This window comes from Metarhizium acridum (genome assembly GCF_019434415.1).
Source record: "Metarhizium acridum strain ARSEF 324 chromosome Unknown scaffold_141, whole genome shotgun sequence".
Lineage (NCBI taxonomy): Eukaryota > Fungi > Ascomycota > Sordariomycetes > Hypocreales > Clavicipitaceae > Metarhizium > Metarhizium acridum.
Window position 1 is genome coordinate 727643 of NW_027094020.1, and position 20169 is coordinate 747811.

General features: G+C 50.7%; 7 protein-coding genes across 7 annotated transcripts; 4 read left to right on the plus strand and 3 right to left on the minus strand.

Moving 5' to 3' along the window:
- Positions 1-819: 819 nt before the first annotated feature.
- J3458_008879 (uncharacterized protein) lies at positions 820-3102 on the plus strand. Its single transcript, XM_007813149.2, has 2 exons — positions 820-2100; positions 2179-3102. The coding sequence occupies exons 1-2, from the start codon at positions 1106-1108 to the stop codon at positions 2639-2641; spliced, it is 1458 nt and encodes a 485-aa protein (XP_007811340.2). The 5' UTR covers positions 820-1105; the 3' UTR covers positions 2642-3102.
- On the minus strand, positions 820-4290 carry J3458_008880 (uncharacterized protein; the record flags this gene model as incomplete). Its single annotated transcript, XM_066119443.1, has 5 exons — positions 820-3103; positions 3159-3449; positions 3497-3543; positions 3593-3793; positions 3844-4290. 5 exons carry the CDS (start codon positions 4288-4290, stop codon positions 2329-2331), a joined length of 1761 nt encoding a protein of 586 aa, XP_065975238.1. The 3' UTR covers positions 820-2328.
- Positions 4291-6371: 2081 nt separating this feature from the next.
- RPA49 (DNA-directed RNA polymerase I subunit rpa49) lies at positions 6372-7832 on the plus strand (the record flags this gene model as incomplete). Its single annotated transcript, XM_007813151.2, has 3 exons — positions 6372-6513; positions 6571-6896; positions 6966-7832. 3 exons carry the CDS (start codon positions 6372-6374, stop codon positions 7830-7832), a joined length of 1335 nt encoding a protein of 444 aa, XP_007811342.1.
- J3458_008883 (uncharacterized protein) lies at positions 7203-12174 on the minus strand. Its single transcript, XM_007813153.2, has one exon. The coding sequence runs from the start codon at positions 12018-12020 to the stop codon at positions 9666-9668; it is 2355 nt and encodes a 784-aa protein (XP_007811344.2). The 5' UTR covers positions 12021-12174; the 3' UTR covers positions 7203-9665.
- Positions 8609-9568, plus strand: ECI1 (dodecenoyl-CoA isomerase; the record flags this gene model as incomplete). The annotated part of the gene is made up of 2 exons (XM_007813152.1): positions 8609-8799; positions 8941-9568. The coding sequence occupies 2 exons, from the start codon at positions 8609-8611 to the stop codon at positions 9566-9568; spliced, it is 819 nt and encodes a 272-aa protein (XP_007811343.1).
- A 141-nt stretch (positions 12175-12315) lies between the features above and the next one.
- On the minus strand, positions 12316-14323 carry SAS10 (something about silencing protein 10). Its single transcript, XM_007813154.2, has one exon. The coding sequence runs from the start codon at positions 14212-14214 to the stop codon at positions 12352-12354; it is 1863 nt and encodes a 620-aa protein (XP_007811345.2). The 5' UTR covers positions 14215-14323; the 3' UTR covers positions 12316-12351.
- Positions 14324-14978: 655 nt separating this feature from the next.
- J3458_008885 (uncharacterized protein) lies at positions 14979-19353 on the plus strand. Its single transcript, XM_007813155.2, has 7 exons — positions 14979-15839; positions 15930-16312; positions 16375-17514; positions 17573-17905; positions 17957-18334; positions 18385-18495; positions 18565-19353. Exons 1-7 carry the CDS (start codon positions 15629-15631, stop codon positions 18619-18621), a joined length of 2613 nt encoding a protein of 870 aa, XP_007811346.2. The 5' UTR covers positions 14979-15628; the 3' UTR covers positions 18622-19353.
- Positions 19354-20169: the final 816 nt, after the last annotated feature.

Sequence of the window (20169 nt, forward strand, 5' to 3'; positions counted from 1 at the left end):
CCTTTGAGGAGCGCGGCTGGGAGGCGGAAGGGAGGGAAGCCCGGTTTGGTCTGTTTGCAATGTGCGGCGAAGGGACTGAGGTGTTCGTTGGGGGGGGATGCTGTGAGGGCTTGCTCGCGGTGTGTTCGTCACGGGGATACGTGTTTGGTCAAGGAGGGCGGCTGGGTGGTGCTGGGAGAAGATGGGAAGTTGGAGGACGCAGCGGAAGACGATGTATTGGCTGCGAGGTTGGAGGAGGAGAAGGAGATGGTCCTGGCGGGCTCAAGGGATGTGGTGCCGGTTGGCAAGGCTTGTTTTGCTCCGCCACGGCCGTCGGAGAGAGAGATGGAGTCGGTGCTTGGACGGATATTGGGTGTGAGGGGTTTGGGCGAGTGGACGGGAAAGAATGTCTGTTGACATCGACTCGGAAAGTGTGCTGGGGTTTTGGGGTTCGGGCTGACCAAATGGGTCGTGATAGACTGATTCTAGCTTCTATTATTGTGAGAATGCTAATGGGTTCACTTGTGTGCTAGCCAGTTCTGTTAGTACGGCCGGGGCCTGGATAATCATCAGTCTCCATGCCGTGTTACATCCCGGCGATATGTGATGGAGAAGACGACGGTAAGCAGCTAGCAAGAGGACGAGGGCATACGCATAGCATAATCGCTCAATATTCAACTTTCGCGACGTCGTCTAATCGTCAACAGCAACCACCGTCTCGATTCGGCATGGATCATACACCAGCCTCCAACTTTGTCAAATCACACATGACGCCTTCATTTGAATGCTCAAACTATTGGCAACTCATTACTGTCATTGCACACATGCCACTGGCACCTGGTGTAAGAGACATGGGTCACCTCTACGGAGTACCGTGTTGTGCAATAAAGATGCCGCCGCCTCTTAAATAAACACAGTCGCCTCCCTTGAATTCCTTCATTTGAGCTCCTGGAAAATACCAACTTCTGTTCTCTGTGTATAGTGTCATCTGTCCGTTTGCCAAGACTTTTCATTCGTTGCCTTGAGCATATGACATGATAATTTCACTTTGCACTCATCCTGCCCCGCTGCTCAACAACTCCATCATCATCTCGTCTCAACATCGACGTTAAACGCCCCCCTCATTATGCCTCCGCCACCAGATCTATCATCCTACCGTCTCTCAGACCGAGACTCCCAACGCATCTTTGCCAGCGAAATCCTCCCCGCTGAGTTCGACCACCTCCCTTCTCACCATGGCCCCCAAGCATCGCCGCCTCTCGCCGTCCTAGCCGTCGGCCAAACAGGCTCAGGCAAAACTCGTCTCTCACCCGCCATCCTCTCGGCATTCCATCTCGTCCGCGGCGTTCCTCCAGGTGGCATCGTGCATCTCATCGCCGACACATACAAGACATATCACCCCGAATACACGCGCCTGATGCTGTCGACGCCCAACCTAGCCTCGCCTGCCACGGGGCCCGATGCGAGGAAATGGCTTGCAATGGCGTCCGAGGAGGTCGTTCGACGAAAACTAGACGTCCTTCTAGAGAGCGCATGTCGGCATCCCGATGATTTTGTGCAACTGGCTCGTGTTTTCAGCACGGCAGGATACCGCGTAGAAGTGGTGCTGTTGGCGGTGCCAGCCGCGCTCAGCAGATTGGGCATCTTGGTGAGGTTCTACGAGAAGCTGCCCGAGGGCCAGTCGAGGAATTTACCTGTGAGGCTGACGCCCACAAGAGTCCACGATGATTCGTATGCCGGACTGTTGGACGCAGCGAAGTTTTTGGACGAGACCTCTACAGCAGATCAGGTGCTTGTAGTCAGGAGAGGGAATCTCGTGGCATATGGCACCACCAAGGGGGTCGATGGGAAGATGGTGAATGGAGGAGGCGTGGAAGAGGCGCTGGAGAGGGAAAGGGAGCGGCCACTGACGGCACAGGAGATGAAGGCCGCTCTGGATGACGTCCAAAAGATGAGTACGCATGAGGATGCGAGTGAGCAGGTGGAACACGTGAGAGGTATGTTGAAGCCACTGATTGGGGACAGCTCCCAGGATGGTTGGCCAGAATTGAAGCCCTTGACTTTTGGGAAGATTAACGAAGAGGCTGGTGGAACCTATAATGTTCTTCGATTGGGACAACTGTGAGTACTGAAATGAATCTCGGTTTTTATATCATTATGTCAGATAATGGTAGTAATGTCCCTTGGATACTCGTCCAGGATCATATATGAGGATTTTGCGATCAACGGTTCAAGCGAAGCAAATAGATACATGCCACCGGTACTCATACAGCGGCGCGTTGAGTTGAAGCCTGCAAGTTTGCCAATTCTTGGCCCTACCAGCCCTCCACATCATCTTATAGATTCACATCAGGAACCCGTCTTTCGTCCAGACACAGTTTGCCGTTTCATATCGCGGTGTAGGGCTCCATCGTTCTTTCGCTTCGGAGTTGTCACGAAAATACTCTTCTTATGGGTATCAGCTGTTTCTCGAGAAAATAATGTCGATTCTGTTCCTGAACTCTTTGGAACGTCTGAGCTTGCGGCTGTGGCTTGTGATTCCCTCGGTTGGCCAAACTCCGCTTTTGTGGAGAGATTCCTTTCACGCACAACTTCTTTCAACTTATTCTTGAGAGTAGCCGTGCCAAAATACTTTGAGAATTCTGTTTGTAACAGAGGATAGTGTCGGGAGAGATCAGAATATGCCTTGAACAATTCTTCTTGGCCTCGCGCTTGAACTAAGGCTCCCATTAAGACGCTAGGAAGCTGCAGCGGCATCGGGTTCAACTTTACTGGAGCTTTCCAGCTGCCTAAGATTTTGTGATCTAGCTGTTGAAAGAAGAGCAAGTGCTTCTCCGGAGTGCATAGCCAATCATGACATACGGCTTCGAGACCCGAAATTCTGACCTTTGGGGAAATTTGGAGGCATTGCCACACAAATGTCTTGCTATTCTTGGACAGTTTCAGGCATGGCTGAAAAATATCCTGTTTCAAAGTCCTGTCCAATACCGTCTGAGTATACCGGTTGAACTTGGGAATTATGTTCTCTATGCCCAAGCCCGCTGTCAGCATTATAATAGCAACTATACCCAACGACCAAATGTCAATGGCTGGGGTTTGGGCAGACTGGCTGTCATACAGCTCCCTGCGTCCAATAGTTAGATACATTGGCAAGCAGCCAGGAGTGCGAAGCTTCTCACGGTGCTTGATAGTTGGCTGTTCCGACGAATGTCTTCATTCGGCTTCTGCGTGGCACCGCACTTGTGGCGAAGTCTGATAACATAACTCGATGGTACGCAATTTTTGGCGAGTAGGCTAAAAGAATGTTTTCTGGTTTGAGATCCCGATGAATGATGCCTTTGGTGTGGAGGTAATTCAGTCCCCTTATGACTTGTCTAATTATAATCCTGGTGTCAAATTCTTTCACCCCATTGTGTCTGTTAATGAAAGACATCAAGTCGCCCCCCGAAGCTAGCTCCGTGAAAATGAAGCTGCAATTGTTAGCACATGCCTGGTAGTGGCAACAGAAAATACTTGCAGGGAATGGGGAGAAGCAATAGATTCAATATATGGCAGGATATTCGGCTAACTCCATTTAGCAGTCAGTTGTCTATACAATAGCATGGGCACCTACATGTCGTAGTTGGCGAAGGATATCAGCCTCTTGTAATTTTCTGGTTGAACCATGTCGGTCAAATCGATTTTGAAGCTCGTCAAGATTCACCACCTTGCATACAATCTGTCTTTTTGATATCGCATCTTGCGCCAAATAAACATTAGCATCTGTACCTTGTCCAATGCAACGCTCTGATATCGAATATTTGTCCGAAAATAACTGGGAAAACAGTTAGCGCTTGAAATTCGCGCAGCAGTTAGTATACTTACCCTGGACTCCGCCAGCTGGATTTTATTCATTTTCACTCGTGGAGGGCCATTCTCTTGATGAAACGTGAATTTCCAATAAGGCAGGATCTCAATGATATCGCCGTCTTCTAGGAGATATCCAGAGGAGATGTCGCGCCCTTTGCCAATCAAGATTCCGTTCACGAACGTGCCATTGAATGATTTGCGATCGCGGACGTAGACAAGATTGATACCAGGCTCATACACCACAGTGTAAATTTCGCAATGATTTCTGGAAACCAGGCTCTCATGATCGCTGCGGATGGAAAAGTCGCTGCGAAATAAGCACCGAGTCTCTTCTGGTATTGAGGGGTTGACATACTTTGACCTAGGATCCCTTCCAATCTTGAAAATGTCGTCTTCCCAGATGGATATCAAACCTCGTAAGGAATTAGCCGAACTGTACAAGGCGTGGATCGATAAGAACATCTGGACAAAATGGCACCTTTCTGGACCTGGTCGCCTTGAGCGAAAGTATACTCGAGACGTGCGACAGGAAACTGGGATGAGGGATCGCTGGCACGTGGTGTAGATGATGAGACTCTCATGATGCTTCAGTGGGCGACTGAAAATGTGCATGTTGATGTTTTCTTAAGGGTTCCTAACCAATTTTAAATCTACTCGTAATACCAAAACATCGTCTCTTCCCCTCCGACCTGCATCCTCGTCCTTAGGCACCCGTAGCTTCTGAAGTTGTCATGGCAATTATACCAAGTTGTTCCTTCCAGAATAGTTCAGTTAGCGTACTGTGCGGAACGAAATGACCACACCACGCACTGTGTGAAATACTGGGCCCGGTCCAGAACTGACGTACTGGACACACGTGACCTAGGGGGGGTTTCTTGCCCTACATTGGGAACTTTCCCAAAAGCTTTGGAAATTCCCCCGCTCTTCTTCCGTTGCAACTCATCCAAGCACGATTCTCATCCACGAACAAGTAAGTACCTTCCCTCAATGGTGCATCTCGGGGACGTGCATAGGCATTGGAAATGCCTCTTGAAGCATTAACTGCCACCCGCAATCTTCCGAGTCCCATCGACAAACTTCACCATTGCTAATCACGTTCCAGTCCATCGTTCAAGATGAGAGCCAAATGGAGGAAGAAGCGCGTTCGTCGCCTTAAGCGAAAGAGAAGAAAGATGAGAGCGCGATCGTGAGTGACGCCAGCTAACTTTCCGAGGTGAAATCAATTGGAGCATTTTCTCTAACAACCACACAGCAAGTAAACGCCTCGCACCTCTACCTGACTTGACGCATCTTTCAAGAAGTAACGAACTCCTCGCGCCTGTGGGACGTGTACACACGAAGCCGGAGATGGGCCATGTATCAGTGATGACGATGGGGTTTTGCCTTTTGGGATTACGTCAACGGCGGCTGGTTCCACCAATCCGAGCTACAATGTTTTGATGGGCGTGATGAGAGATGGGTGAATGGACAAGGAAACGGTCGGGTATAAGGACGGCGTTCAGGGATCGCCAAAGAGAAGCAAGCTGTCATAAAAAGACGCCTGCAGGAACACGTTTGGCACATTGCTTTGACAAATGAAACACAGAATTTGCTTCTTGAACTGTAACATGCGTGGTCTCGTGATGTGTTATGATGATGTCAAAGTGCGCGACAGTGTACTTTTGGAGAGTGTGGCAATGGGCAATGGCGACAGTTCCACACGTTGCTTACCAATTGTTACATGATGTAAAGTTCTTCTGAGTAGAGTGTAACAAATAAGCTTGGTTTTCGCTCAATTGAGCTCCTATTAACTATTCTGTTTGTGCTCCAATCTCGCCTAGCTGAGCTCCAGGGCAGCTATGGAGCGAAATTGCCTTAGTGGAGCTGGAAGCTGCCAGCTGTCAGCCTGTTCGAAATTTCATAAGTGGATTGTCCACAAATTTGGCTCTGTGAACTTTAATAACTTTCTCAATATTCAGATACCTTCAAGCAAAATCATTAGCTATAAGGAGTAAACAACTAGCCTACTCCGTATATATTATCGCTTTTGTCGTGAAAATCAGCTATCCGTTGCTTTTATTATCGTCAACTTGCGGCACACGGAGTAAGAAAAAAGGCAGGAATTAGCTGGATGCGTCGTAACATAAAATTGTTTTCAAAAGTTGACGCAGCCTTCATCAATGCAGTTAATACCCAAGGCCGGTTACGTTAGTGCAATACCTGTTCTTCAGGAGACTATTTGTTCATTGGATATTACAAAGTTCACAAGTCCATTTTGAGTACAAAATGACTGCAAAGTGACTCCAAGGGCTGCATCCGCCTTGGCAAAGAAGTACCGTACCACTACCAGGCGCTGGGACAAACTCTTGTGGTACAGAGATTATCCACTGGTAGTGTTGGTGGGCCCAAAGTCTCACCGCCCCGCAGCTAATTGGCGGACAGGTCTCTTGTGCCGCTCTTTCGATGTTTGACAGACCAAAATTTTTTGGAGATGTCTTTGGGCCTTTGAGAAGATTGAGCTGAGCAGAGAAGACCAGCCCAACCTTGGCCCAGATCACCACATAATGGCAGACAACAGCAGTAAGAAGCGGAAGAGAGGCGGAGAATCTTCCGGCAAGCCTAAAAAGAAGGTTGTGCTGGACGTGCCAGCATCTACCGCCTCGGTCTCATCAGTCCTTCGACCCAAACACTGCCCACCAGTCATTGGTAAGGAATTGACAGGTTGACGGTATACTGAGTTACTACTAACTTGCAGCTCTGTAGCTACGACTCCTGGTGTCGAAATCTCTGAAAATATTGCGTTTTACCCATATCAACCTCAAGAGGGCCTACGATCAAAGTCGACGAAATTGAAACATGCGGGCGACAAGGAATTGCTGTTGCACTCAACCTCTCACCGAAGCCTAGATTATACTGCAAGAGAGGAAGGGAAAAGAGGGTTCAATCAACTAGTTAATCACTATATTGGAATTTATGACCCCAAAACCGGAAATCTCGAGGTAGTGGAGGCCAAGAAGATGGTTGTGCGAGGCATGGTTCGCGCCAAGCAAGCATCGGCCTCTTCCATGGGAGAGAACCAGGCCAAACAGGTGAGATGAATTTCCTAGCATGGGACTCATTGCTCAATGGTAAGTCAATGATGCTAACAACACTTGTAGAATATGATGGAGCGCAAAACGGACCTGGGACAAACATTTGGTACCAAGAAAGCCAAGAAGGCCATCCGCGAAACTGTACTCAATGCCATTGCTCCGCAGAGGAAACCTGGCGATTCTCCTACGAAGATTGATGATGCCGGCAAAGCAATTCTGAGCTCAGTCGGCGAGGTCACGACAAACATGGCAACGAGAGAAGAGTTACAGGCTGCCGTCGACGAGGCCAAGCCGGTGCCCAAGGCCAACTTGGATGCGCTGGACATTCAGGATGTGTACGATCCAAACGTCATCGTTGGTGCAGATATATTGAATCTCGTGCCCATCAGAGAATGGCAAGAAAAGGTTCGACACAAGGAAGGCATCCAAACAATATCCCGGTTTGTAGCGGCCCGAGTCAATGCCATTGCTTCCGACGACGACGCCGTCACCCGTCTGCGCGTGCTTCGATACCTCAGCTTTGTCCTCATGTTCTACCTAAAAACCACACCTGGAAAACAGCGGGGTACAAGGCAAGTCCCCCCTCGCGAAAAGTTGCGTGAGCTGCTATCTCCGGCTCCCGAGGCTGTTGTCGAAAGCATTCGTCGAAAATTCTCCGATGCGGGCGTTGTGAGAAAGTTTCATATTGATCTCCTCATGGCGTACTGCTGTGTCTTTGCATGCATCGTCGACAACTTTGAAGTCGACACGCAGAATCTCAGAGATGATTTGAGAGTGGACCAGAAAACGATCAACCAGTACTTTCACGAGATTGGAGGCCGTGTCAGGCCTGTTAGCAACAAGGCTGAGGGCGGACGGCCCATATATGTGGCCAGACTAACATTGCCTCTAGACTTTCCTAAGCAGAGGCAGATGGCTCAGCGTCGCAAGTGACGGGGTGAGGGCTGTTATGATTCAACACCAAAAATTGTATGTAGATGATGCATAGAACGGCGTTTGGGATGGCCCTGTCAAGAAAAAAATCCACTGTATCTGCAATACGGCTGGCGCAATGTATTTACATGGCGACTACAAAAGTATAGTGCCTTGCTTTCGTAAACCGAGTTTTCTGACACGAATGTTACAAAATTTGTCACTGTCAGTTGCAAGTGATGGCGACCGTCTAAGCTCCATGTCCATCCAAACTCATGGAGAGTTGACAAACCCAAACCACGAGCACTGCTGCATTCACATAATTCAACCAAACAGAAGCTACCGAGGCCCCTACCACAGTCAAAACAATGCATCTTTCCCCTTCCTTTCCGAATCTGTATACACCATCCAATCGGTTGATGCCAAAGCCCCCCTCCATAGCCGGACCGAGGCATCTTACACCGTAATCCCATCCGAGTGGGGCATCTCAACCCCAACCCCAACCCCAGATCTCCTGCGGGACTTGGAGCAAACCTGTCAAAACTCCCCGTTCAGGATGCCTTAAAACCAGCGTCGTTTCCCTTTCGTTATTGCTTTCCTGTTTATTGTGTTGTACTACCATCATCACCATTATAGATCTTCCCGTCAATTGACCCCGTCATTACCGATAGACTGCTCAACGCCCATTTGGTCATTGACTTCTAACTCTGGTGACAGCTTGATTATTCTTATACGCCGTGAGGATTAACAAAGAAGTAAGGCCAGGGAAGGAAAAAAAAAATAGCAGAGGCAAAAGAATGGCTACCGAATCCGTCATCAGCGTCGAGTACCGCGGCCGCGTGGCCGTCATTACCATCGACAATGAGAACAAGCTGGGTGCATTGTCGCAGCCGCAGTACTACGAGCTCGCGACCAAAATGAATGAGGTGGCGGGGCACGATGAAGTGTTTGTGACCGTGTTAACCGGCAAGGGACGCTTCTTTTCTGCGTAAGTTCTCGCCGCCACCGCCATCTCGGAGACGTGGAGCAAAACCAGGACGGGCGTCCGTCCGAATCAACACCAAGCACAAACACCGTCGTCGCCAGCGGCTAGTGTTCATGCGAGCAAAGACTAACACGCGCGCAACAGAGGCGCGGACGTGTCCATCTCCCGCGAAGCCCCGGCGGTCCCCTCGGACGCCCACAAGCTCTGGCTCCAGACGTTTGTCGCCTTCAACCTCAACATCACGTACACGTTTGCCAACCACCCCAAGATCCTGGTCGTCGGGCTCAACGGCCCCGTGGTTGGGCTGTCGGCGGCCCTGGTCGGCTGGGCCGACTTCGTGTACTGCACGCCGCACGCGTTCCTGCTCACGCCCTTCTCGTCGCTTGGCCTCGTCGCCGAGGGCGGTGCCTCGCGCGCCCTCGCGTCCCGGCTGGGCCCTGCGCGCGCCAACGAGGCCCTCATCATGAGCAAGCGCATCCCCGCTGACCAGCTGAAGCAGTGCGGTTTTGTGAATGAGGTCTTCGACTTTGGAAAGGCCGACGACGCCAGGTTTCGCGCCAGGGTGCTGGAGGAGGTGGACGAGCGGCTGGGCGACCATTTGAACGGCGAGAGCTTGGTGGGCATCAAGAAGCTGTTGAGGAAGCCCGATTTGGATGTGCATAACTCGCAGAGTGTGCACGAAGTCTTTGCCGGTTTGGATCGCTTTGTGAAGGGCATTCCGCAGGAGGAGTTTCGCAAGTTGGCGAGTGGAGAGAAGAGACATAAGCTTTAGGCTGACCAAAAATTTGCAGTGGTATTGTTTGCAACGGCATCATGTCATGGAACTTTGGGAATGCGTAAATTTGTAATGATCCATTTCGAGGACAAGTCTATGCCAATAGCCCAAACAACAAGTTGACGCGTCCCCAAAAGTCTTGCGCCATCTTGTTAATCTTCTTCCTCGCCGCTTCATCGAGTCCACTCTTTTTATATACCTCGACATCCAGCTTTTCAAACTCTCGTGCCCCTTCACCCTTGGCAATACAGCAGCGCAGGAGCGCAATATCAAACAGCCATTGCGTACAAATGTCCACGGTGTTCGCCTCAGGCCCCTTGAACTTTTCTTCATCCAAGTCGTTCTTCTCCTCATCGTCATTGCCAATCTTCTCACGCCGTCCACCCTCTGGTGATAATCCATTAAGCTCCTTATGCCACGGCTCGCAAAGCTTTGTCCCCAGCAAACTCTTCATCACCGCCATCGCCACAGGAGTCCACAGATCAACTCCCAAATCCGTCATTGACAGCGACAAGTCCCTCAGCAACTGGAAAACAGCTGGCGAAGGCTGACTTGGTAGTGCCGGCTCTCCCTCCCACAGCGGTTTCATGGCCACACTCTTATCCGACAGACCAGTGGAGACGAACTCTTCCGTCGCCGACTTGGAAGCCATGACGGCAACCTGATTGTGAAGGCTGGGAACCATGGATATTCCAAAGTCCTTGATAGCCGGACGGTCTGGGAGCTGTGTGCGGATGTCGCGTACCACGCGGATGAGGTAGATGGCTATGGCGCCGCTGGATTTGTGCTCAGAGTATTGTTTCCACAAGCCCTGGAGCTGGTCTTCGAGGTCTCGAAATGACTTGTCTAGGGTTGTGTCCAGCTTCTCTTGCAACTTTTTGGGGTCCTCCTTACTAAGGATCCTCTGTCTCGCTTCAATGGTTTCTTCGTCCTCGATCTCGTCGTAGTCATTGTCCCAGCGCTGTCTTCGCAGCTGCTCCACGACGGTCTTTACGTCGTCAATAATGTGGAACCATGAAATGTAGCTGTGAGTTGCCTTTGAAACTGCGTCGTTACGGCCGTATAGCCGGGAGACAACCTCCTGAATAAATGGCGCGGCTCCGTGTGACAAGGCGACATCATAGCCTTTGTCATCCCAGAGGCTGATATGCGCATCTGAAATGCTGGTTTGCCACCCTTCAAGGGTAGCCTTGACTTCAGATCCAACAAGCCGCAGCTTTGTGGCTTTGATTTCGACGACGGCCAGCAGCCGGGCATTGATGGCCTCGCGCATTTCGTCTTGCAAGCCTTGCGGGTCGAAGCCCTTGGCCCGGCCGCCATCTCTAATCCAAAGCTGCAGTACCTGGGTTCGCAGGTCAGTAATTGACTTAAAGTCCATCATGTGACCGAGCGTCTTTTGCAGCCCAGAAATGACGATCTGCCCACCCTTTTCGGCAAACGCGCCAAGCATTTCTCTTGCCTGCTTGCCATCAAGATCGTCATGTTTGATGAATGGCGTGAAATCTTGAATATCATCGCTACACCAGCGTTCATAAATGTCCAATCGTAAGCCTTCGAGCTTTTTGAGAGAAGCGTCTGCCAACAGGGTGTGATTCTTCAGTGCGGACAGCGCTTGTGACAGCTTGACTGGAACCAAGGCCTGCACATCAAGAAGGGTCTTGGAGTATAGCCTCAAGCTACGAACCACATCCTCCGTAGTAGTCGTTCGCTCACTCTCCTCCAAGTCCAATGCAGCCTCCATAGCCCGCTGTCTTACTCGAATGAAGAGCCAGATAGCATGCTTGGCCCCAGAGCTATTGGCAAGACTATGAGCGCACAATGCCTTGATCACATCCTCCGTGTCTGTCGCATCTTCCGCATTCTCAAGTAATCGCTCGATGCTCCGTTGAATACGGCGACGTAGCGACTCCAACGTCTTACCAGCAGCGTCAACCATGTGCTGGGCGTGCTCCGACGACACATCCTCCCTCAAGCTCTTGATCAACAATCGGCCGATTACAAACACCTTTGTGGCCAGGACCAATCTATCGCCCTTCCTCATGTGCTCATCGACTCCCGCACCACCTTTCAATATCCTGGCTATCATGAGCCCACATGAATCAAGTAGCTTTAGCGTCGCTGTCTCGATCGCTTTCGGATCTCTATCCCTGGTGACAAATTTCGCAAGCCCAGACGCCTTGGAAGATATGACTGCTCGTCCGCACCGGGCCCCCATGTTGCCTAGAAGGTCCTGCACTCGACCATTATCGCCACGCATTTGAACGATCGTGTCAGCCGTGCCTAAAAGTTCGCGGTACGAGCCGCCGACCTGCGTCCGTAGACGGGCCGCCTTCTCCTCAATCTGGACATGGAGTGATTTGTGAATGGATCGAATCTGTGGGAGGGTATGACTTCCGGAAAAGATGTCGGCACAAGAGGTGAGCGTCGCTAGGTCGGGGGCGGAGGTCATTGCGACGAATGGCGCCTTGAAGGCAGAAAGTTATGGACAACTACTATATTAGACAGGCCATCAGCGCCCCATCAAAGCTTCATGCAAAAAATATAGCGCACGATGCGCGCAGTTTCCAAGGTCCTGTGTAGATAGTAGAAGTTGAGAAGCAGAGCTTAGGACAGCTTGTTCGAAGTGAGACCTGGCCCAGGTGGGCCCACTGGCTCAACCCATCCCCCAAATTGCTTCGGCCATGCCATTCAAGAACAGCACAAGGACATTTGAATATAACCACATTCCTTGGTCAAGATATAATACAACCCATGTATACTATTCTACTGACATCAATACTCTACAATTTGATGCTCTTAACGACACCAACATTAATACCAGACGTTTCTCCTTGGTAGCCGCCCTTGGGCTCACCACCCTTCCAAACAGGCTTCATGCTCTTCAACTTCTTCTGCTTGGCCTCATACTGCTTTCTCCTCTTCACTCTTGGGTTTCGGACATCCTTGTTTCTCTTGGGTGCCAGGCCCTTGTTTTTCTCAATGGCATATGTGATCTTCCTCTTGCCATCCTCTCCCACCTCTTCATTCTCCACCACTCTATCTGCCTTGCTTGCTGCAGCATAGGCAGCATAACGAGCGGCCTTCTCTTCTCGCTTGCTCTTTGACTTGTTGGCCACCATATCATAGTACTCGTCCTCGTCATTTCGAAGAGCGTTCGCGGCAGTGTTGTCGTCGTCGTCGCTGTCATCGCCAAGATCAGCACCATGTTTGGAATCTCGCTTGCCTCGCTTCTCCGCCTCTGCAAGGAGACGGGTTTGTCTGTCTCGAAGTCGTTCACGATGTGGAATGTCCATGTCTCCTCCAGCATCGCGCCCGGCGCCGGCACGCTTGTTGGCCTTTTGCGTGATTTGTGACGTGTAGAATTTGAGACTATTCTTCCGGGCAGCCTTGTCCGCGGCAGCTCGGGCGTCTAGGGTGTCTTCTTCGCCAAAGTCTGAGTTATCGTCTTCCTTCAAAGCTGAGGAAAGCTTCGGCTTCCGTTTCGACTTTCCAGGGGCAATCGGTAAGTTGTAAAGGTCGGAAACGCTGCTTTCAATGGCCCTGGCCTTTTCGAGCTTCTTCGCTTCCTTAGCAGCTGAAACCTTGTCTTTCTTCGCGGATTTCTTTTTCTTGGTAGTGTCGAGTGCGGCCAGGGCATCATTCAATGCATATTGACCGTCGAGGTCCGCGGCCAGTGACAAGGACGTCTCATCGGGGTTGGTCGCTGCCGTCAGGTTCTTCACTCGATCCCAAGCCTCGCGGCAACTGAGCAATGTCTCCATGACTTCGTGATCCCGTAAGTCAGTTGCCGACAAGGGCTTTTGCAGTTTTCCAGCGTCTCGTGCAGGTGATGTAAGAATGGCAAAATAGCTGGCCAGGGTGGCAACATAGCAGCCCAACACCCAGTACTTGATGGCCTCGATTGATGTGTCTGGTTGGTTGGCAGCGTCTTCCTTGAGACCGAGATATACGGGGTGCAGCTCCTCCAGCTCGCTTGCCAAGTGCTCGAACTCAGGGTATCTTGTTGACAAGAGCCGCGATCGCTCCTCTATGCTCATTTCCGGGGTGACTTCGATATCCTTGAGAACCTCAACAACCTTCCCGTCGCCTTCCTCGGGTTCAGGCTCTCCGGTGAGCCATTCGTCGCCGTCAAACACGAAATCTTCCTCTCTCATTTTGGAGAGTTTCTTTTGCTGCAATCGCTTGGCTTCGGCTTCTTCCTCCAGCGCATCGGCCTCGGTCTCAATGTTATCAGCGTCATAGTACTCCTGTTTTGAAGATCCCCACCAGCCAGAGTCCCCTTCATCTTCTTCTTCATCGCCGTCTTCGAGATCATCCTGGTCATCATGCTGCTTCGTTGTAGCCTTCTTTGACTTTGTCTGGGGCTTTGCATCGGTCTCGTCATCCTGATCATCAGAGTCGGAGTCCTCGTAGCCAAGGATCTCTTCGTCTGACAATTCCATATTTTCATCCTCCTGTCTCCTACGTTTCGATTTCGGCTCGTCATCCAGCATTATTGTGTCTTTGTTGAGAAAGTATTCGTCTTCCGAATCGGCGACATCTTGATAAGTGGTGATGGGGCCAAGTCTAGCCTCACTGGGATCGAGTTCTTTTGGGCCTTTTGGGCCGGCATTGCGACTGCCAGCCTTTCTCTTCTTTGCCATGATGACGGAAAGTCGACTTGCCGCGGTTTGGAGGAATGCGTGCAAAGGATGCGGCTTGGTGATGGGACAAGCGAGTTGATCAAGCTGCGACGGACGACTTTTTTCTCCGCTTTGGACCAATGTTGGGTCAGAAAATTAATTTTGATAAGATAAGAGGACGGTGAGTGAGTGGGGCTCAGCTTGCACATGCCGTCGTGGCCAGACAGGGGTCGCCCGCGTCGCTTAAACAGAGCATCATTGGCGCGTTTAGCGCACCAGCCAGAGCCTGAGATAAGTACTCCGTACGGCGACCTCAACAGCGTGACAGGCATCATACAGTAACATCGAACTTTAACAGTTGCATTACTTCGTATCCGCATCTCCCTCATATTTCCCTCAAGTAAAAGACCGATGGTGGGAGCCTGCACGTGATGACGCCTTGCAGCACAGCACTCAGAGACGTGGATAGCCTGCTGTTACACAGAAGACTTCCAGGTGTTCTCCCCACTGCCTCTCCCTGCCGCTGCTGGGGTGGGACGACATGCCGAAGGAACTTGATGATCCCATCGACTAATCTACTGTGGCATCATACAATGCCTCCTCCCCTAACGCCCCGTGTAGCGAAGCGAAGATGTCGTGCATCAACATTTGAAAAGTTGAGGCTGCATCCCTACCCCCAACCCGACGCCATTTGTGCTTGACTATTTGTGCTGAGTGGGTCTCTCGCCTGACAAGTGACGGATGACACAACATGACTAGGATCGTCACGAACCCATTGCACCATGACGGCGGCTGTGTGGCTTGCTCCAAGGGTTGATGACGCTCCCTGTCGGACCTTGGGCCGGGCTAAAAGTCTGGGGCAAGGCACAGCACTTGCAGTTCAGACACCACGTGAAGCCTGAGCGTGCAGGGAGGCGAGAGACGACCCTTGTGGCAGATATCTGAGCTAAGACATTGCCATCAGCGACACACCCGTTCATCCTTATTGGATTCCAGGTCGGGCCTGGTGCTTCGACTTCCACCTCCAATTCCTGCTGCTAATGCTGCCCTGCGAGCTTCCTCGCATCGCGTGGACACGACTCTAGCCCGTTGCCGAATTTCCCGTCTTGCATGCAACGCGAAGGCATGGACGGCACTCTTCCTTCCCCGGTCACTCTGCAGTCTTTGATTTCCGTCTCATAGCTCCTCCTTCTCGGATCTTGCTGCCGATCCTCTGTCGACCTGCTATTCTTCACCGGTCGAACGCATAGCTCTTTGGCGTGGAGGCTGCACGTAATATCGGCCCCCCTCGCTGTCAACGTGCCACCCTTGGAAGCTCTCGTCTGAACCTCCACAAGCCAATCTCAACTCGCACGCGTCTTACCATCCTAGGCCTCGATCCTTTCGCAGCATTACACAACATAAATCTGCTCGACCTACCCTGATCCAGACAACCATGGTGGACGGGGAGCCCTCTAATACCGGTTCCCAGCCGTCTTCGCCTCGTGCGAGTCGTCGGCCACATGCTCTTCATAGGACTCATTCCAACATGGAGCCTAACGAGCGCTCGCCATTATTATTAAATACTTCGCGATCCAGAATAAGAATAGATGGCGGTGCGCCGTCTCCTCGAATTCCCCAAATATCTCGAAACCACAGTTATACAGGTATGGCTACAACACTCGAATCAATAAATTGAATACTATGATGTTCTGCTTTTTGTCAAAAATTGAACGCTGACAACTGTTTCCTTCCAGGTAGCGTACGGCAAACCAGACATCACACCAGGCAGGGGTCATGGGGGCAGAGACTGATGCAGGCCCTGTCCGACCGGAATACCTCAATGTCGGAATCCAAAGCATCTACCGTTCCTGACGAGAGAGTATGGTATGATCAGTTCACCAGTACTGACTGGGTGCACGATACTATTGCAGATTCTCATCGCGTCAAAGCTTTGAGAAGCCGAAAAGACTTCTGGGGTCGGGTTCGTGTTATGCTTGACGGCTGCCAGGGCTGGATTCTCAGTGCCGTATGTGGACTTGTCATTGCCATCATTGCGTATGCCATCGACGTTGCCGAAGTCACCATCTTTGACTTCAAGGATGGTTACTGCTCAAGAGCGTGGTACTTGAACGAAAAGGTGCGGCACCAATGTGGCATGTTTCTCGTTGAAAGCCTGTCAACTAATGAGCGTGTGCACAGAAATGTTGTCGACGAGGTCCATGCGATGACTGGAGAAGCTGGTCGCAAGCCTTCAACTATCACCCATTTGGCGAGAAGTGGACTGATTTCACAATATACCTAACATGCGTCGTTGGCCTAGCGCTCCTCTCATGTTGGATTGCGCTTGGGACAAAGACCGTAGTTCCGTCGGCATATCAACTTACCACCTTGGACGAGAATCTAGCCGCCCTACCTCGAGAAGTCGGTCAGCCTGCCGACGGAAACTCGACCGACGACAGCGCAAGTCCTCGCCAGCAAGATGGGTCACAACACACAAGCCCTCCCATGATCTATTACTCTGCTGCTGGCAGCGGAGTTGCTGAAGTTCGTGTGATTCTCAGTGGATTTGTCCTACATGGCTTCCTGGGCTTTCAAACTCTTATTATTAAGTCTGTTGCACTTGTCCTCAGTGTCGCGTCTGGTCTCAGTCTGGGAAAAGAAGGACCGTACGTTCATATTGCAGCTTGTGTCGGCAATATTGCCTGTCGGTTATTTGCCAAATACGACCGAAACGATGCCAAGCGTCGAGAAGTACTCTCCGCTGCAGCAGCAGCAGGCGTTGCAGTTGCTTTTGGTGCTCCTTTGGGCGGAGTATTATTCGGACTGGAAGAGGTCGCCTATTTCTTCCCTGCCAAGACTCTGTTCAGGACCTTCTTTTGCTGTATTATTGCGGCTTTGTCATTGAAATTTTTGAATCCGTATGGTACTCATAAGATCGTCATGTTCCAAGTCAGGTATCTCATCGACTGGGAGTTCTTTGAGCTCGTTAGTTTTGTTTTTGTTGGCGTTCTTGGCGGTGCACTTGGTGCACTGTTCATAAAAGCCTCTAAATACTGGGCCCAGACCTTCCGTCGTATTCCAGCCATAAAATCATATCCTTTGCTGGAGGTCTTCTTAGTGGCTCTTGTAACCGGTCTGATGAGTTACTGGAATGCCTTGGTGAAGGAGCCGGTTGCAAAGTTATTGCTCAACTTGGCATCACCTTGCGACGGCAACGATGAAAATACAGATGAGCTCGGCCTCTGTCCCGGCTCTGTGAACGATATTCCTCCCATTCTCCTCACGCTTTTCATAGCCTTTCTCATCAAGGGATTCCTCACCGTAATTACCTTTGGTATTGTAAGTATCCATTATCATAGGCCACCGCCTGGGCTACCTGTTAACTCAGTCAAAACAGAAAGTACCAGCAGGAATCTATATTCCATCCATGGTGGTTGGTGGCTTGATGGGGCGGATCGTGGGACATCTTGTGCAGTGGTTTGTCCTCTCAGTTCCTCAGTGGTCCATCTTTGGCGACTGCGCAACCGCTGCGGATGGATCGTGCATCCAGCCAGGTGTATATGGCCTCATCGCAGCCGGGGCTACCATGTGTGGTGTGACGAGACTTTCATTGACTTTGGCAGTTATTTTATTTGAACTGACTGGCAGCTTGGACTATGTACTTCCATTTTCACTGACCATCTTGGTTGCCAAATGGACAGCTGATGCAGTCGAGCCCAGCAGTATCTATGTATGTTGATGTGCTCCAAGGAGGGATGCACCGTAACTGACAAATGCCCAGGACCTCTTGACAAATATGAATGCATATCCATTTTTAGACAACAAACATAAGCCAGTCTTCACCAGCAATTTGGCGGATATCGTTACTCGAACTCGTCGGGAGAGAGTCATTGACATCACCAACTCACCACTTGTTTCAGCCGTGAGTCTTCGGTCCAAACTTGAGCTTCTTCATCGGGCCGGGGAGCTTGATGGTGGGCTCCCCATCATCAGGCATGAGGTCTTGGTGGGACTCATCCCTGCTCCAGATCTGGAATTTGCCTTGGATCAGCTCGAAAACGAGCAGACAAGCCTATGCTTGATGGATAGAGTGCCAAGCATCGACGAGGATGACGAAGATGACGTGGATCCTACCGACTTCACACAATATATCGACCCAGTAAGTCACTTCATTTTACAATTTAGAGCCGCTGACTGACCATACTATAGGCCCCGGTTGCTTTGGACATCCGATCACCGATGGACCTGGTGTACGAATGTTTTGTGAAACTGGGTCTGCGATATATTTGCGCTCTGAAAGATGGCAAATATAGGGGAATGGTGAGGAATTTTGTTATGTCCCATCTGCACGATATTCATAGGTCTCAACTAACAGCTTCTGGGTGCTAGATTCACAAGAAAACTTTCGTGAGGTATATACGACAACTTGAAGAGGAGGGCGAATAGACATGCTCATTGGGATGAGCGACGCGAATGAGCGACCGTCCTGATGGTCAGCGTTTTGTTACTATGTCACGGCTGTCTTTTTAGACTCATCAAACTGGTGCGGTTATCTATTTATTTTTCTTAGAGCGCTTGTAGCCCACTCCCTTGGTTTCTCATTGGAGACAATTCCATGGCATTTGCATTGGCATATTTTGTTTGGCATTGTGCAAAGACCAGGTACCATCTTGGTTAGAAATTGCATGTTGGGGCATTATTACTGTAGAGCATCGGCTTATTTGATCCTGCGACATGGGCCACTCCGTCGACGTGAACTACAGATGGGATTCTTTAAACGTTCTTCTTGTTCTCGTTCACGCCAGTCCACATAGCTCTGGCGAACATCATCATGTAACCCAACTTTATGTGACGATTTCAAAACTGAGCGTGCATCCCAATTGACTCGGACAAAGTTCCCGCATAGTCTTGCTCCCAAATATGGCATGGCTTAACGGCAATGAACAACAGTCACAAGAACCCCTCAGGGATCTCCCGTTCATCGACAAATACGTGATGCGAATGAGTAGACACATGTAAGTTGGTGAACCTCTACGGCGCCCCCGGAGACCGGGTCCGAAGCAAACCGGAATCCACGGGGCCCGGGGAACAGCACCCACCAAGAGTATTCACTCCTATTCCGATAAGTTAGATTGGTTATTTGTTTGGCCACAGGCGACTGGTGGCACCAAGTGGTCGGCCCCCGGGGCATTTGATAGGGGGGAAAATAGTGCGAGTGGACGCTGCATGACTAGTGGCAGTCTTAAGTCTTGGATCAATCAGGTGGGACGAGCCCTGGTTCACGTAAGGATCTCATGTGAAGTACTCCGTACTGAGCAGGGGGTGCTGCCCAAAAGGTTCAGAGTCTTGCTGCTGAGACCTTATCGTTGAAGTGAAAGGTGGACTTGATATTCTCCGACGAATGAAATTAATTGTCAGATTGGCACTGATAATAGCTGATAGCCTGTATCTATGCGACGTTTGCTATCGTACCTGGTGTAGTCGATGGGAAGCAAATATCTGCGAGACTCCGGTTTTGGAACAGCAAGTGGTGTGCCAGTGGAGACGGGGCCCGAGCCGGGCGGTTGCTGGAGAGTCGAAGCCGGAGGGGGGACCGGCTCATTATTAAATTATTAGACCTTTGAATTAGACCTCGAAATCTCATATTGGTGCTTGGTAGTGGCACCCCCCCCCGGGATAGCGCGCAAGACGGCGCAAATATTGTATGTTTTGATTCCAAGCTTGGGTCTTCCGGAGGCCCTTTTGTTGCTTCACATGATGTTACTTGCCAGCTATTTCCTCACCGTCCTCCATGGCATGTTGCAGAGGGGCGTTTTTTGAGGTTGGTTGTGCTGATGTATTGGTGTAAGACGGGGTATCAGAGAGGTGTCGTGTAAGCCGCTGGCCGGAATACAACTGAACAGTGTGCTACCAGCGTACTAAGTGCTTAGGTTAGGTACCTAGGTAGTTAGTCATCGATTAGATGGAAGATGGGAATAACCTGTTGCAGGCTTG

What these genes read in the sequence shown, in the direction of transcription:
- J3458_008879 (XM_007813149.2), top strand. Translation starts at nt 1,106, where the DNA reads ATGCCTCCGCCACCAGATCTATCATCCTACCGTCTCTCAGACCGAGAC. An exon ending in GTTCTTCGATTGGGACAACT is followed by an intron (nt 2,101 to 2,178) that starts GTGAGTACTGAA and finishes ATACTCGTCCAG; the next exon opens with GATCATATATGAGGATTTTG.
- J3458_008883 (XM_007813153.2), bottom strand. Translation starts at nt 12,020, where the DNA reads ATGACCTCCGCCCCCGACCTAGCGACGCTCACCTCTTGTGCCGACATC.
- SAS10 (XM_007813154.2), bottom strand. Translation starts at nt 14,214, where the DNA reads ATGGCAAAGAAGAGAAAGGCTGGCAGTCGCAATGCCGGCCCAAAAGGC.
- J3458_008885 (XM_007813155.2), top strand. Translation starts at nt 15,629, where the DNA reads ATGGTGGACGGGGAGCCCTCTAATACCGGTTCCCAGCCGTCTTCGCCT. An exon ending in CGTGGTACTTGAACGAAAAG is followed by an intron (nt 16,313 to 16,374) that starts GTGCGGCACCAA and finishes GCGTGTGCACAG; the next exon opens with AAATGTTGTCGACGAGGTCC. An exon ending in TCACACAATATATCGACCCA is followed by an intron (nt 18,335 to 18,384) that starts GTAAGTCACTTC and finishes ACCATACTATAG; the next exon opens with GCCCCGGTTGCTTTGGACAT.